At 37.1% G+C, this 18,047-nt stretch overlaps 2 protein-coding genes across 6 annotated transcripts in view; one reads left to right on the top strand and one right to left on the bottom strand.

Moving 5' to 3' along the window:
* Window positions 1–7,077, bottom strand: part of KIF18A (kinesin family member 18A) — an 81,479-nt gene extending 74,402 nt beyond the window's left edge. The window contains exon 1 of the mRNA XM_082343696.1: window positions 6,949–7,077. The gene's annotated coding sequence lies outside the window, so the exon portion shown is untranslated. The remainder of the gene's footprint in view (window positions 1–6,948) is intronic.
* A 21-nt stretch (window positions 7,078–7,098) lies between these two features.
* Window positions 7,099–18,047, top strand: part of METTL15 (methyltransferase 15, mitochondrial 12S rRNA N4-cytidine) — a 198,614-nt gene continuing 187,665 nt past the window's right edge. The window contains exons 1-3 of one of the 5 annotated variants that reach the window (XM_082343816.1): window positions 7,099–7,214; window positions 11,374–11,422; window positions 12,309–12,586. In XM_082343816.1, coding sequence (XP_082199942.1) covers window positions 12,326–12,586 — 261 coding nt within the window. In that variant the 5' untranslated portion in view covers window positions 7,099–7,214; window positions 11,374–11,422; window positions 12,309–12,325. Of the gene's footprint in view, window positions 7,215–9,137; window positions 9,367–11,373; window positions 11,423–12,308; window positions 12,587–18,047 lie in introns of those variants that run through there. The other 4 variants (XM_082343814.1, XM_082343815.1, XM_082343813.1 and 1 more) reach the window with 4 other exon arrangements.

The following is an 18,047-nucleotide window of genomic DNA, read 5'->3' as shown; positions in this document are numbered from 1 at the left end:
CCAGGTGGAAATGTCAAGGCAGCTGAAAGCTGTTACGAAAGTAAACACTGTCCTCAGAGTCTTAATGCCATCTGAAGCTTTTCAAAGTTTTTAAAGCTTAACGTGGCATTAAGATTTAGGGGGAACTTTTAAATCAAGGAGGAGAGAATGATCAATTGTGCTAAATACTGCTAATAGGTTAAGTACTTACTAAGACGTAATCAGGGGATTTGGCAACATGGAGACAAACAAGAGCAATTTTGGGGGAATGGAATGGTAGGACAAAGGCCTGAATAGAAGACTCAGATAGCAAATATAGGAAGTACTACTGCAAAAGTAAGCAAAGAAATGGTGTGGGTGGAGGGGGAAAGAGTTAAAAGAAGATATTTTGTTTGTTTCCTAAAGTGGAAGAAATAACAACAATGATAAAGCTAAAATATGTCATAAAATCATATACTTTTGGAAACAATTCAAATAAGGCCAAAGCAATCTAAAAGCAAAAGACACTGGATACAGCACCCCCTTTTTAGGACTCTGTTCTCCCCCAAAATTGGAACACTGAAGAGGAAAGGATGGTCATTTGGATTCTAACAGTGAGGTCCCACGTGAATTGCTACTCCGCTCTTTCTTCACCCTTGAGCTTCTGTCTAGCCAACCCCCATAGAGTACCTATACCCCACTTCTGTGACCTTGGACAAGTTACTTAGCCTCACTGAGTCTCAGTTTTCTCATTTGTATAAAAGGAATAATACCTAATAGCTGTTGTGAAGGCTGAAAGAGATAACAAGTATTAAGTGTATGAAGGCAGTCAATAAATGTCAATTCTCTTCCTTATCTGCTCCCCTTCCTGCCTCTTCTTCCCAAAGATACTGGTCCATCTTTTTAGTGTTTCCCAATGAGCTTATCACTGGCACTTTGGGTAGGACAATTCTTCCTTATTCGGAACTGTCCCAGGTATTAGAGGATGTTTAGCATTTCTGATCCCTGTCTATTAAAGGCTAGTAGAGTCTCACATTCTTTGTATTACCAAAAACTAACCTCTATGCACACTTCTAAAAGCTTTTAGAAATGTTCAACAAATGCCTTGATTTTAACGGATACACTTTTTTTTCAATGATAGATAAAATACACACAAATGAAATGGTTAAAAAAACATATATAAAACATCAGGTGATTATTTCAAAACAGATCTTAGGGGACTTCCCTGGTGATCCAGTGGTAGAATCCGCCTTCCAATGCAGGGGATGCAGGTTTGATCCCTGGCTGGGGAACTAAGATCCTACATGTCATGGGGCAACTAAGCCTGTGTGCCACAACTACTGAGCCCGTGCACCACAACTGGAGGGGCTGCATGCCGCAACTACAGAGGCGACACACTCTGGAGCCCGTGTGCCACAACTAGAGAGAAGCCCATGTGCTGCAACAAAAAGCCTGCGCACCACAATTAAGATCCCGCGTGCCACAACTAACACCCGACTCAGCCAAATAAATAAATAAATAAATAAATAAATAAATAAATAAATAAATTTTAAAAACCCAAAACCAAAACAAACAAACAAAAAACAGATCTTAGCTTGGAAGGTATCTCTTGTTAATTAATTAATCATTAATTCAAAAAGTTAACTGTTAAAATCCCAGTTCTACTACTTTACTGGCTGTGACAGTGGGCAAGTTACTTAACCCCCTTGTGGTTTAGTTTCCTCATCTGTAAAGTGGGATTAATAATAATACCTACCTCATAGAGTTCTTGTGAGGATTAGCACTTAGAACAATGCCTGGCACAGAGTATGCATTACAACTGTTTGCTATTACTGCCATTATTGTTACTATTACATACAGCTTAGTGAGGAAACAGACGTTGATAAAATGACACAAATATGCAAAGGTGTAACTGTGACAAGTGCTATCAGGTAAAGGTTAACTTTGCTACCTAAGACTATAATAGGAGATTGATATTCTTAGAAAGCTTCCTAGAGGAATGACTGGAACTGAGAGCTGAAGGATGGATAGTTATTAACCAGGTTAAAAAAAAAAAAATTCAGGAAAGAAAACTAGTTGTGCATTTAATAAATATTATTGAGTGCCTTCTATGTGCTAGGCATTTTTCTGGGTCTTGGGATAGATAGGGTCAGAAGTGTATGTGTGGGCTCCTATTTTAGATGGGGCAGTTGTGAAAAGCTTGTCTAGTGGGGTAACTTTTTACAGACACCGAAGTGAGGGACTGAGCAAGTAAGCGGCACTCTGGGGTAAGAGTATTGCAGGCAGCAAGTCCAAAAGCCTGTGGTAGGAAACAGCTTGTACAGAGGACATAACTGGCTGCATGGTGAATCTGCTTAAATCTCATTTTGTTTAACAGTTTAGTTTTAGATGATTGTAATTCTATCTGGAGCATCTAAAGAGACGCTCAGTTTAGCTTTGTTCAGTCCTGACTGCAGCTGGAGAGAAAAGGGAAAGGAGAGGGATGTATTAAAAAGATTAAACTGGATAAAGTTGGGGCCGGATCTAGAAGATTTGAATGCCAGATTATAGAGCTCAGATTTGATTTTAAGTTAAGTGGGAATTACTGAATGTAAAAATTTGCTCAATTATGTTCAAATATACTGATGTCTTCAGGGATTAACAAGGTTGTTCCTACATTAAAACATGATGACTGCTTTCTTTTCTAACATGGCCAAGTAAAAGAGATGGACATCCAGTTGATTCTGAATAAGGCACACAGAAAGCATATCCTTAACCATTTTTACTAAGAAGTGGCAAAAGAAAAGCCTAAATATCGTTACCTGTGCAATACTGTGTTGATTCAAAAATTCTTTTCAGATGATCATTCAGAAGATAGTATCACAGACTATGATCAATTTTGTCATATCTACTCTTAAGTGGTATTTGTTGATAGAATCAAAAAAGCAAGCTGGTAGGATTTCATTGGTGGGACTAAAACATTAAGGATAAACACTTCTAATGCCATTTTCATTATAACAGAAAGGTATTTGTCTAGTCTAGAGAAAGTACAGTATGAAAGAGAGTAATGAAGGGGCTTTAGTGGTAATCTATAAAATGACAGGGTTGGACTATATGATATCTAAAGTCCTTTTCTAGCTCTAAATTTTGTGATTATTGCATATGATTAGAAAAGTGTACTAGAAAGTGACAAAACATAACAGCTAATAGGACTGTACGCTTCTACCTTTATATCCCTCCTTATCTCTTGTAGTGTGCCTGGTATATAGTAAGTTCTCAAACACTTGATTAATGAATAAATTAATTAATAAGTTATAAAAAGTAGATATGGAATTCAAGAAAGCAATAAATCCATTTAGAGTAGAGGTAAACATGTAATATACTTCTCCAAGAGAAGCAACATATCACAGTAGAGTACAATGGTTGGCAATGACAAGAAATTCCAATGAGGACCCCGAGGCATCAAAAATAGTTAAATAATGTGCCCAATTTCTTTACAAAATTAGGAAAGCAAGATCATGTTTTATGTTAATCATTGAAGATGGTTAAAACACTATCACTTAACAAGGGTAACATTCAATTTTCTGGGAGACTGACTTACACAGAAAAGCTCATTCTTCTGTTATGTTTAATGAAGAGGTGTTAAAACTAATTCTCTTCAATAGTTGCAAGTGAATATGAACCAAGTGGAACAGGCAAGTTCTTATCTTATATCTAGTTACTGTTCTCCCTAGATAAAGTTTAAGCCAATTAAGTCAAAGATTATATGAAAGTATAATAAATTTTATTTAATTCATTGATTGTATGTACTGATATCTTCTTCAAAAGCCATCAGATCATGTTATGGACCTCATCTTGTTCTCCTGCTCCAATGACTTCCCAGCATAAGAATAAAATGTAAACTCCTTACCATGTTCTGTGGGTTCTACATCTGTGGGTCTTGTGGGTTCTACCTCTCCATCCCTGTCTCCAAATGTTATCCCACCTCTCAATTATTGTTTCAGTTACACTGTCCTCAGTGTTCCTTCAACACCTCAGTCTCATTCTGGCCTCATGGCCTCTGCCCCTTCTCTTCTCTTTGCCTGGAAGGCTCTGCCTTCAGATATTCGCAAATCTTAATATCTCAGTTCATCATTCAGGTCTCTATTCATATGTCACTTCACAGAGGCTTTCCCTATAGATTCCATTCAAAACCGTATCACCGTGCCCTTGCCTCTCTAATCCCTTATCTGCTTTATTTTTCTTCCTAGTATCTAGACTACTTGGAAAATATATATTATTTGGTTACATAGTTATTGCTTATTTACCTTCTAAAATGTAAGCACTATGAGAGTATGAACTTCATCTGCACTCCAGAACCTAGAAGAGGGCTTGTCAGATATTTATGATTTATTACATACTTGTTGAATAACTGAATGAAATAATGCAGAGTTTCAAGATATGTGTGCAAAAAACAAGTGCAGAATAGTGGACCTGGCATTCAAACATTTGTATTTTCAAAAGATATATACATATTTGTACATGCATGGGCTCTCTCAGGAAGAGAACAGAGGAAATTGGTAATACCAGTTGCTTGATGATGGGAAAATATGAGGGCCTGGGTGACAGGCAGGCTTACTTTCTACTTTATATCCTTTTGTATTATTTGGATTTTAAACAAGTCTAGGTATTTTTATTTCAAAAAAAAGCAAAACAAAACAAGATTAAAATTTACCTTAAACACAAACTTTCATTTAGTAACAATTATGGAATACTTTCTCCTGAGCTCTTATTCTACAAATACAAATGTGCTAAGCAATTTACATACTTCTCATTTAATCCCTGTAACAATCCTATGATATAGGTATTATTATCATACCTATTTTATATAGAGAGAAACTGTAGTATAGACAGATTAAGTTAACTGGCTGAAGTCACACTATTGGAAGCACAAGACGTAGAATTTGAACTCAGACTGACTGAATCTAAAGCTCAAGTATTTAATCATCACTCTCCATGATGTAAATATATAACCCCCAGAAATTTTCTGATAGAAGTTAAAACTATTTGCCTACTTTTGACAGAAACCTCTCAGGGCCTAGTACTGGGGCTCCTGAATGAATGTTGAAATAAAACTGAAAATTCATGATTTCTCTGTGCTTGCTGGATAACACACACAGTTATCTATTCTCAGAAAATATGCTATTAATTGAGAACTCTTGGATTAGGTAGATACGGTGATAACTAGTAATAATGAACAACGATGATCATTTGGGCACACTCTATATGCCAGGCATTATGGTAAACATTTGACATTCATCATCTCATTCAATCCTTAAAAAGATAAAGTAGACTCTATTATTGTCTCCATTTTACAAAAACAGAGACTTAGCTTTAGGCTAAGGAATTTTTCCAAGATGACAAGAGAGAGTAAGTGAGAAGCCAGAATGTGAATCCAGGTCCAAATCCAAAGTCCATGTTCTTAACAACTCTGGTCTATTGGAATCAAAACAGAAGGCTTTCAAACAATGGAACAGAAAGGTCGTATAAATTTTCTTGAATGTGTGGAGTAACACAGTTATAAATGATTTCTTAAATACAAATTCAAATCTGAATTAGATTCAGATTCAATAAACATTTGTTAGGACCAGGAACTATCCTCCACTCTATCATGTATAGTCTCTATGCAACTTAAACCTCTTATTGGAAATAACTTGAGTGTTAGAGCCACTGCTTCCATTAACTTGTAAGCATCAAGGAAGAACGAAAATTTCAAATGGAGGGAAGGGCAGCACTGACATCTGGGCTATTTTTTCCTCCTAGTTTTCAGAGTTCACAGCATAAAAGTCATTTTATTGTGTACCTTAATTGATTCAAGGTATATTTATAGTGGGACAAGATACATTTTTAAAATGAAAATTTTGTGTACTTGTAAATACTTATTTAGTAACAGAAGAGGAGACAATTGCTACCGTTAAAGGCAGATAATCTTTGTGTACCGAAATATACAATTCTTATAAAATAGTAGAAGCTTAATAACAAGCAGTATCTAGCCTTTGGATCTTACATTCTCCCGCAACAAAGTTCAAAAATACCTCCCAAAATCCAAGGCGGGGGGCGCTGACCGTGGTAGAATAACACTATCAACTAAAACCTGTAGAATGCCTAACACATTCTACCCGATAATAGTTAGTAACCTAAACTATACGTTATACAGCACAATTATTCAATTCTGGTCAAATAATCTCATAGAGTAAACAGCAGTCAGCCTTGACTTCTCTGAAACTGAGTGCCTAATGAGCACTCCTCAAGGCGAATCTCGCAGAAACTACGAACAGACGGTAGAACTGATTCTCAGTGCTTTAAGTCCCTTTCATTTGCAGAGCACTTTGTCAACCAGTATCTCTTCCATAGCTCATCTGATCCCCAGCAATCCCGTTAGTCAGTGCTGGCAGGTCTTATTTTGATGCTACAGTTGGGGTCTGGGAAGGTTCCCAAGTGACCTTTGTCAGGTTAACGCAGAACCTCGCTGGACAAAAAGGTTATAAGCTGGTGAACCAAGGCTCCTCTTGATAGTTAAGCTCAGAGTTACATTTACATCTGTGTCTGAAACAAAACACTCTGAATTTGGAGTCCGAAAGGAACTTTACACCGTAAGGTGCCGGACAGTTAAAGTGCTCTGCCAAAGTCTGGGAAAGGGGCCAAGATGCCCTTTAAAACTTCCGACTTCCTGAGAATTTCAGGCAGGAGATCCCTGACCTTCCTGCTGAGCAGTCGAGGTCTCCCGATGAGGCAGAGCCACATTCTAGTGGGTTCTCGAGTTCCTTCTTCCTTTCACTTTCTCCACTGGGACCCTAACCAGGCCCACCCCCATCCCCACCCCCACCGCCCCACCTAACGCTTCCGTATTTGTCAACAAGCTCACTTGGTCCTCTATCCCTGAGGCGGCGGGACCCCTCCGCTCCCTGCGAGACGGGTCATCCGAAGAAACGTCCCCGAGACCAGAGTTTTCTTCTCTTGCCTTTCACTCACCTCAGGCCCCGGAGAGGTTACGGAGACGCTTCACTTCAATGTCCGCCCCTCAGCGATTCAAACTCAGCCACGAGATTCAAACCCAAGCCTGCTTTCTCAGCGCCTCGTTTCATTGGCTGCCGTCTTCGTGACGTCATCACGCCGGACGTGGCCGTGGCGCGCTGCAGTTTGGCGCCCGGCGTCTCAGCGGCCCCTTGCCGTGGAAGCTACCTTGCTCCGTGTCACCGTGGCAACTCGCACGGCAGTTTCCGGAGGCGTTGGCCGAGGTGGGCGGGGCTAGGCCGGAGCTGCCACCTGGGATCTTCAGGCAGCCTTCAGACCGTGGGCGCGGGCTCCGGTCCCAGGGTTCTGGGTGTGAGTGAGGCGGGTGCGGGCAGGGGTTGGCGGTGCCCTCTGCTAGGGGGAGAGGCGGAGCCTGTTGGGTGTGGATTAATGGGTTCTGGGTATTTGTTTTCTCCTTTTCTCTATTGAGTAGTGAGGCCTCCAAGGCACAGGTCCCATGATCTGGAAGGTATATGGACCTGTTCGTTCCAACCACTTTCAGTTGGACCGAACTGGGGTCAATTCGCCTCAGTTAATTGAAAGTTCAGGACTTTGGTTTGAGGCCCCAGGCTTCATTTCTCAGGAACCCCAGGCCTACTCCCTTAGTGCTGACTCTGAAATTATTTGTTGTATGGCTGTTTTTTACATTTCTTTCTAATGATGGCATTACAAAATAAATTTATTTAAATTTATTGGCTTAGTTCATTATTGGATGCAATGGGCTTTTAAGCCTGGGTTGTCGGTAGTATTTTAGAATGTACACTTTAAAAAGAAAAAAATACCTGGAAAAAAATGGGAAATGTGTTCGCTAAGAGAATTCATCTTTTATTTATCAGGATATTTTTAATAGTATGATCTGAATTTTATTGTTGTTCTTTATGTTACTACTGTTGTATCCATTCATTCAGCAGTTATTGATTGTAGATTTTAAGGACATAATAGCACACAATTGAGTCAAAATCCCTGCGCTCTCAGAGCTTATGGTCTAGTGATTCAACATCACCATATATACAGGATGGCACAATACCAAATGCAGCGTATTATAAGTGAAACAATGTAGGGGAAACGCTCATATTATAGACATTTATTTCCTATTGAAAATCAGAAGCACTATGTATTGTATATGATGCATATTATAAGATTCTTTCTGAACACTGGATAGAGCATCAATAAAGCTACTAATTGCTGGCTGTATTACATATATCTTAGCTAATGAGATAGTGATTTGTATGGTGCTTGGTTTGGTAATGAAATTGAGAAGCCTTTTAATTTTATTTCAAATATGCACTCACTCTATAGTACTTTACCTTTGATGTCCTGGACATTTATTAATTTTATATATGTTATCTGGTCACTTAATTTTCGAAACAGTCCATGAGATGTAGATACTATTCATTTTACTGAAGAGAAAACTGAAGTTTTCAGAAAATCTCTAAAGGAAAATATTTCTGTTGAAGGGTACAACCCAGCGAATTCAGAATGGAGTCATTTGTTTCTGAAATACTTTCTAGACTAAGTGATATTAAGATGCTATCTTAATGTAGTCTGAAAATAGGCATATATTACCAATTTCTTGTAAAGGTGCACTGATCATTGGTGAATAAGTAAGTAGAAGTGTTTAAATTTCGTCGTTTTTGATACCCACATTGTATAAGGCTGACCAGTCTCACAGGTGTTTCCACACCTAATCTAAATGCTTATTTTACATTTAACTTTAAATTCTGCCTTACACTTGCCATTTAACAGTGTTCAGATTTTGAAGTCCATATTTTTAAGGAATTGTAGATTTACTATGCCAGCTGGCTTCTCTTTAGTTTGGCAAGACATTAAGGCGTACAACAGAAAGGACAAGAAACTGGCGTATTTTGTAACGAAATGTAGGGAAAAGAACCAAAACTTTCCAAGCACGTAGTGCTAAGGAGACAGAAATTCCCACCTGTTGTTAGAAATTAGAGTATACTAACTGCCATGTTATTTAAAACATAGAAATTTAACATAGGTTCAGAGTAAACTGAAAAGAGTGGAGAGAAGGATAAAATGGAAAGTGAGATTTGAGGTTTCATCAGACGTTAAAAAAAAAAAAGTAAAAATGAATTTCAACCTGGCAATGCTAGGGACTTATATCCCTCACCTCCCCCAGGAACACCATTTGGAACCCCGAGCTCCTGGGACCCTTTGGCAGCTGGGGCCTGGAAGCAGCGGAACCAAAGGCAGACGGTCCTCTGTTGCTGGGGCGGACGTGGGCCCAATCTGTCCGTTCTCGCAAGTTTCCCCCAGGGCTGGGACTTGTGCGGGCGGCAAATTCAGGTTCTCTGTCACCGTTGTGGTCGTCGCAGGCCCGAGTTAGAGGCCAACTGAGAAATCTTCGTGCCTCAGGTGAGGAGAAGGTGGCCGAGTCCCGGGAGCTCTTTTGGAGCCCCCCCCCACCTTTGGGGGAACTTCCATGGGTTGCCGGATTCACCCAGCACAGAGGAAACTCGCGCCTCTGCTCTCCCGCTTCCTCTCCTCAACACTCATTAATCCTGAGTTCAGAAGTTTCTAAACAGTTTCCCTTGTCAGAGTGTAATTCTTACGCAAAAGAATGGATTCTAACTTTTTCTTTAGGACCTCTTTCACTTTCTCTGTGTTCGGGTGCCAGCCCCCAGGTCGAATTTTTGACCTTAGGAATTAAGTTTCCGAAGGGTTTTCTCTGCAGGGGGAGCTGACTGCAATGATGGTAATTGGTAGCTCCGGTGAGCAAGTAGTTTTCAGAGGTATCGCTCACCTTTGTGTTCCCACATTTAAAAGAGTAACCTGGCTAATTCCGTGGTCTCAGCAGTTTAAACTGAATTTTGCTGGCAGAGAAAAGTTAAATGGCTTGCTTAGGAAACCACAGAGTTGGCTGTAGAGTTTAGGTTTCCTGATATCCTGCTTCTTTTCTGTGAACAGAGGGAAGTTAAACTATCTTAAATCGTTTAGGGGAGCTAGTTCTTAGCGGACTGTGGAAGTGCTCTGGGTTATCTGGTGGGATATGGGGCTGCAGAAGAGAGGGAAGGAACTCCCTTTAGAACTTGCCCCCTTCCATTTTTAGGGAGGTATTCAAAGACACAACCAAAAAGGAAGATTAATTATTGAGGCCTTTTCTCCATGTTTACCCACATTAGTAGCCAATTAGTGTATACTAATATCTACAGGCTTTGTACCTTGAATATATTTGAGTAAATACAAAGAAATTGAATGCAGAAGAAAATTAAGCGCTGTTGAAAGAAGCATTTTTTTCTACCCTATTTGCTTTTTCCTGTGTGGTTCTGATTCTGATATTGGAGTTGATGGGCTTTTTATTTGTTTGTTTGCTTGTTTTTTTAAAAAAATCAAAATCTGAACATACAGTATAGATTGTTTACATATATTGGATAGGCAAAAGAATCGAATAAGTTATTGGTTGCATTGTTTAAATACTCCATATTCCACTATTTAGGGCTGTACATCGTTCCTGTGTCCTCTGTTGGGTGCCCCACAGTATACTATATTTCCAAGTGGAGTAGGACCAAGCAATAAAATATTGGCTCCTTAAAAAAAATCTAATTCATGGAATACTACAAATACCTAGTCATAGTGTAATCAAAGTACCATTCAATTACATGAGTGTATTAAATAGAGCCAGTGGGCTGTGTTTATAGCATATAGGTTAAGAGAAAAAGTTCTGGGGATAGAATGCTGATGTTACAGTTCTAGCTTTATGGCTCTCCAGCTGTGTGACTTTTCAGCAAATTACTTCTCCGTTTTCCTCATCTGCAACATGGAAATAATAATAGTACCTACCTTTAAGAGTTGGGGTAAGGATTGAATGAGTTAGTACATGTAGTGTGCTTAGAATAGTAAGTGGTACTTAGTAAGTGCTCAATAAATGTTAGCTTTTATTTTGAAATATGTTAGAAATGCTAAGTTAGAGCATAGTTTGGCTTACTTTTGTAAACTTTCTGGAAAACATAAGGCATAATTCATAATTTGGCTAATTTGTTACTGCCAAAATCTTACTTAAAACTCTCATTAAAATTTTTTTTTTGCCATATTTTTTCTGTCACATTTACAACATAATTCTGTGAATTATGTCTTTGGTATCCTCAAGGTTACATCTTACTGATATTATATTTATATAATATCAAATATGTATTTTTATTGATTTTCCAGTCATTACATGTGATTGACTTTTCAACATTATTCTTCATTTTCTAATGCAAAAGGAAGGGAAGGCATATTTAATCAAGATATATGTTTCTTAAATATTTTGAGAATGTGGTTTTTGGTAGGGTCAGTGAGACAGGTAAAATTTTCTAAAGCAAGGTTAATTCTATAGAATCTGGAATTTATCCATCCATTCTTTTATATTTTTATTTTTTCCAGAAAACACGTATTAAGCACCTAGTGTGCATCTGATTTCGTGGATATAAAGGTGTGGTTCTTACTTTTAAATAACTCATAATCCATGAGGAAGGAAAAGAGTAGTGTTAAATTGTTATTTACTTTAATAATATAAAAAATGTTGCTTGCATCCAAATGGGTAAAGAACATAATGTTTTCAAAGGGTATTCTCTTAATATATTTCATAAATTACTTTTTTCCTCTCCATTTTAAAGAATTACAGATTACAGAATAAAATGGAGCAAGTAAGAGAAAACGAAGGAATATATCAGTTATTTACTTGCTTTTTTGGGGGCATGGGGCAGGGTGCAGATAATTAAAATGATATGAAGTGCCAAAGTGTGTTCAGTGGAATGTTTATAAAGTTATAGTTTAAAATGATATGTATTTCACTGATATAAGCCATGGTGAGGTGATTTCATCAGAGCATATCCATGACAAATCTGTAAGATTTTCACAAACTGATAACCTCCTTTTCTTTTTGGTTGTACATGCATAGCCTTTTTTCAGGGACAATTTTTCAAACAAAGTTAAATTGAAAATGAAGATTTAGCATTATGAGAAAAACAGAAGAGCTTGAAATAAAAGACCATGTGAACCTAAAATAGAATAATGTTTTTAATCCTTTTCATAAAAATGATGACTGATTAATCAATATTCACATCTCTGATGGTTAAAACATTAATGGTCTCAGAGCTTATCAGGCCACATTAAAAATTGTATTTTCAGATAGTTTCTGGGGTTCTCTTGGGTTCCTTGCTTTGCATAAGGAGGGTAATCACCTTCACTTGTCTGAGATGATGAATTTTACATATTTTTCCTGTGTTAAATATTTCATACTAATTTGCTTTCCCCCAAGTATTATAACATTCTTTTGAAAAAAGCCAACAATCATGATATTTTAAATTTTTTTCTAGATTTGTTGATCTACAGAATGCTTCAATACCCATATTTTTGTAGAATCTATAAAAAATTTCTTTCGTGCTGGTTGGAATCTGGCATATTTAATTTGGGTGTCTGGCCAAAAAAAATACATGCTACAGCAGAAAGATATAATGAATATGAAGCCCAGGAGCAAACAGATCAAACTGGAGCTCAGGAGTTACAAGACAGAGATTCTGAAGCGATGACTAAATTACATATTCCAGTGATGGTGGAAGAAGTTGTTCGTTGTTTGGCACCACAAAAAGGGCAGGTAAGTTGGTTAGTTTTATATTTTCTAACACTTTTTAATTGAGATATAATTCACTTAATATTCACAATTTTAAGGTGTACAATTCAGTGTTTTTTAGTATATTCACGAGCTTATGCAATTATCACCACTGTCTAATGCAAGAACATTTTTATCACCTCAGTAGGAAACCCCATACCCATTAGCATTCACTCCCCATTGACCCCCTTCTTGCCCCTGACAACCACTAATCTATTTTTTGTCTATATGGATTTGTCTAATCTGGACATTTCATATCAATGAATTCATACAATATGTGGTCTTTTCCGCCTGCCTTCTTTTACTTAGCATTTTACTTACTTTCAATATTTATCCACATTTTAGCGTTTTTCGGTACTTCATTTCTTTTTATTCCTGAATCATTCCATTGTATGGATACGGCTTTTTTTTTAATCCATTCATCAATTGATGAGATGTATGTTTCCACATTTGGACTACTCTGAGTAATGCTGCTATGAACATTCATGTACAAGTTTTTGTGTGGACATGTATTCAGTTCTCTTGGGCATGTACCTAGGAGTGGAATTGCTGGGTCATATGATAACTTTATGCCTAACTTTTTGAGAATCTGCTAAACTGTTTTCCAGAGTTGATTAGTTTTGTCAAATAACAGTTTTAAAAGAAAAAGAACATTATTCCGGCTATGTGGTTAGGGTATGAAAACTGAATTCTAGTATAGCTTCTTGAGAATTTTCGTATCTTTTTAGGAATGACTGGAGACAAAGATAAAAATCTGAATTCCTGTCCCCTGTTTTCTTAGGCTTAGTTTTCAGCTACCTTTCTGTCTTACTGAGAGTTCTCCAGAGATATAGGACCAACAGGATATGTGTGTGTGTGTGTGTGTGTGTGTGTGTGTGTGTGTGTGTGTGTGTGTGTGTGTGTGGTGGGGGGTGTATGGTGTATGTGTGTATAAAGAGAGAGAGAGAGAAAGAGAGATTGTTTGATTTTAAGGAAGTAACTCACGTGATTATAGAGGGTTGGTAAATTCAGAATCTGCACAGTAGGCTGGTAGGCCAGAGACCCAGGTAAGATTTCCAGGTTGAGTCCAAAGGCGCTTGGCTGGCAGAATTCCTCCTTGTTCCAGGGAGGTCAGTGTTTGTTCTATTAAGGCTTTCTAGTGATTAGATGAGACCCACCCATTATTTGGAGGGTAATCTGCTTTACTCAGTCCAGCAATTTAAATGTTAATTCTTATCTAAAAAATACCTTCACAGAAACATCCAGAGTAATATATGACCAAATATCTGGGCACCATGGCTCAGCCAAGTTGACATATAAAATTATCCATCATACTTGCCTTATTTATAGTGTTGCTAACAGGATTGTATAAGGTCTTAGGTATGAAAATCTTTAAAATCTATAAAAAGATCACAAAAATGTTAGGTGATATAATATCCAAAAAGAAAAAAACTAGTCTTTCTGAAAATTAATCACATTTACAAAAGGAAAAGAAATTTTTTTTTTTAAAATTTTTATTTATTTATTTATGGCTGTGTTGGGTCTTCGTTTCTGTGCGAGGGCTTTCTCCAGTTGCGGCAAGCGGGGGCCACTCTTCATCGCGGTGCGCGGGCCTCTCACTATCGCGGCCTCTCCTGTTGGGGAGCACAGGCTCCAGACGCGCAGGCTCAGTAGTTGTGGCTCACGGGCCCAGCTGCTCTGCGGCATGTGGGATCTTCCCACACCAGGGCTCGAACCCGTGTCCTCTGCATTGGCAGGCAGATTCTCAACCACTGCGCCACCAGGGAAGCCCCCGAAAAGAAATTTTTATCATAGTAAATTTTCATTAAATGTCTGTTTATAACTTTATGCTGATGGTAATTAGCATACTGACTTCAGAACTATGATCTCTTATTCTAGAAGCTACTATTATTACCTAAATCAGTTATATTCATTTTAAAAGCCATTCTTTGTTTCTTTTCCCAACATATAGTGGCTTAGTAGTTAAGAGCAAAGATTCTATAACAAGACTGTATAGGTTTGAACCCATTGTCTAGCACACATGTGTGTGTGAACACATACACACAGCTCTTAAAAAGCCATCAGTGATAGGACTTAGGTTGCTTTATCATAAAAAATATTCTGTTTACCTTATCCTCAGGCAATATATATATAATGAAATAAACCCAGTATCCTTAAATGAGATTATGTGTTTAAAGTATCTGGCTAAATGCTGTCACATAGTAGGGACTCCAAAATATACATGAAAATGTAAGTTAAAAAATTAGATTGGCTAAACCTTCCTGTTAAGTATGACTTCATCAAAATGAAATTCTCTTCATTTCCTTTAAAGATTCATAGGCAAGGATAGTAATTAATACTCATACCAAAATGTGAGTTTTAAAATGTATGTATAAATATATATATTTGAGATATATATGAGAGGGGAGGGGCAGTTAGTAAAAATGTGGAACTGGATTTGATGGCTTGAATTTGATCTCTGGAACCAGAAACCAAATTCATTGTATAAATTTGCTGAACCCTAGTAGCAAAAACCAAATATTTATTTTGCAATAACCCATGAAGTAGAAAAACAACCAAACAAAAACAAACCTGGCTAAGTCTCCTCCTAATTCAGTATTGGATCTGCCTTTTTTCAAAAACCAAGTGGAATAAAATTAGGCGATTCTACAACCTGACCTACCCTGCTGTTTCATTCTGTTCAAGTTCATGACAATTGTAATGTTGGTTTATTTTGACATTTCCATTGTTCTGATTTGAGTTGGGTTTTCTAGTAACTTTTTATAGAAAGTTTAATTTTATGAATGTTATTTATGAGAACTTTAATGTGAGGTACACTTAGAGACAATGTTATTTCTTACCATTTCTGCTGTCTGGCAGACAGCTTTATTCACTATTCCCTTAATCTTCAAGTAATAAAGAACTACTGACAGTCCTTGGACAGTAAAGGTCTTCATTTTTTCCAGAACCCATTATTTTCTGCTTTTCTTCCTGAGCCTTTTCTCCAAAATCACTTTCCTTTGCAAACTATGAGTCATACATTCACCTGTATCAATCACCTACTTAATTACTGTTTTTCACATCACCTTCAATGATAAATTTACAAATGAAACTTTGATCATAACAGGAACTTTAAATGTAGTTTTGAGTGAGGCCTCAGTCATTTAATAATTATTTCCTTTTCTTTAATATTTAAAAGATGCTTACTTAAAGAAAATAATTGATTTTGGTAATTTCTTCATAGCCAATTCACTACATATTAACTTAGTTTTGCAAATACATGCAAAATTTTTATGAGTTTGAATTAAAAGAAAAAAATTCCTCTTCCTCTTCCTTGGGAGGTACAGAAGGAATTAAATAAATTATAATTCTTCTCCTTGCCCCGTTCTCATTATTTCATAGTCTGGGGAATAATTTTTGTAAGGAAGTATTACTTGTTCTAAAGACATTTTTCTTGCTCCTGAAGATGTTTTAGTGTAGGCTACCTTGGCCAATTTTTTATTCCTTATTTCTGAAAGCTGGAGAAAATATGCATGATCCTGTCTAGTTGAAAATGATAGCAGTTTGAAGGATATAGGAGTCTTGGTATTCTTTGCCCAGTAGTATTGCTAATGTAGCTAATGTAGCTTGGTGCCTTAGAGTTTCTGTAGGAGTGAAAAGTTATGAGGGACATGATGGTCATGCAAGGACTAGTACCAGTAGATGTGTAATTTCATATAAGTAGCTTATCATGCCTCTGCCTCAGATTTCTCATCTGTAAAATGAAGAAATACAACCTATCTCGTATGGTCATTGTAAGGGTTAAATGAGTTCATTTATGTAAGTCGCTTAGAATGATATCTTCTGAGTAGTATGAGCTCAATAAACATTATCTGATACTATTATGGGGATTAGGAAGGTCAGCATTGGTAGCTAGATACAATAAAATTCAGGAGAAAAATGCCAGGAGGCAGGAAAGGTGGAACCAACATGTTTGTAACTGAAAAAGTGCCGTTTCTTTTGCCTGAACCATTCTTCAGGTCTTGAGTTAAATTTCACTTTCTCAGGGAAGCTTTTCTGGAGCCTACAGAGGAGGGCGGTCTCCTGATTAATACATTCATGGAGTCATATACTTTTCTTTCATAGCACTTATAATAATTTATAATTATAATTTTCTAATGAGATTATTTGTTCAGTGGACAGCTCTCCTAGCAGACTGCCCTCCATGAAAGTCATGGACATGTTTATCTTGTATACCATTGTATCATTATATCTTCAGGGCCTAGCATAAGGACTGTAACATGGTGGGTTTGTAATGATTTTTAAGGGAATGAATAAAAGTCAGAGTAAACTGGAGGACAGATGTGAGGCACAGATAAAAAGAATGTCCCTCGGGTACTATGGTAGCTTCTCAGGCTCAAGACTTATATGATTCCAGCCTCAGTGTGGCAGGCCCAGTCTGATGAAGTAACTGGAGAAATCTGGTGAAGGAACAGATATGAGGACTGAGAAAATGAGCTGGTACCTTACTGATGCAAAATAGATTATGATAAATGTCAGGCTAAGGTTTTAAGGTTGGGTTTCTAAATATTCAAAATAAGTATTTTATCTATTTTGATAGTCTAACATTTAATATTAATTTCATCATTACTTGATTTACCAAAGCTGTCATGGTACAAGATATGATAGTTTTCTTTCTAAAAAACACCCTATGCTCTATATAATGGATTTTTCTTAACATCAATTTCAGTATTTCACTTGTTTTACTTTAAATCCTTTATAATCTTTAAACAGAGAGTGAACATCAAAGAGAAAATCCTGGGACTATAGGTTTACTGTCTTTAAATATTAAAGGCTGATCGATAACAGAAAGGAGGAGTTTATTTTGTTTAAGCTCAAATTATTGAGAAAGTTAGGAACTTTTATATGAGACAGGACCTGTGCTATAGCATATGTAGGGAGATGCATTTTTTTCCTAAAGAAAGAACTAATAAATTTCAGATAGAATGGACTGTGTCAAGATGCAGTGTCCTCTCCTTTATTTTTTAACATATAGCTTTCTTGGAAGCAAATTTTTATTTTACACTTCTTTCTACCATTGTTTATTTGAAAAATGTTTCTGTTTTAAAGCATTGTGTAGCTAGTTAAGTGACCTATGTATCAAAATACCTTCAGGAGTGTGATATTTCCAGTGTTGTACTGGTAAGTATTTAACACCTGGTGTGTGGATCAGGGTGGGGTATGGATTTAAAATAAACCAAAAACCTTGATTTATTTTGTTTGCAGATTTCCATGAAATACAAATTCCTACCATGCACATTTCAAGCTTCTAACCTGGTGTCACTGAATGTAGCATTAGGAAGAAATATGTACAGTTGGCTCTCTCTAGCTACTGTGAATAACACTGGATAGGACCCTCATGGTTGATGCCATTAGATATCTGTAGATTATATAATGGCAAAAATTTTTGCCTGACAATTCTGAAAAT

This window comes from Balaenoptera borealis (genome assembly GCF_965194805.1).
Source record: "Balaenoptera borealis genome assembly, chromosome: 11".
Classification (NCBI taxonomy): domain Eukaryota; kingdom Metazoa; phylum Chordata; class Mammalia; order Artiodactyla; family Balaenopteridae; genus Balaenoptera; species Balaenoptera borealis.
Note: the sequence above shows the minus strand (reverse complement) of the source record. Positions and strands in the feature narration are given on the sequence as shown.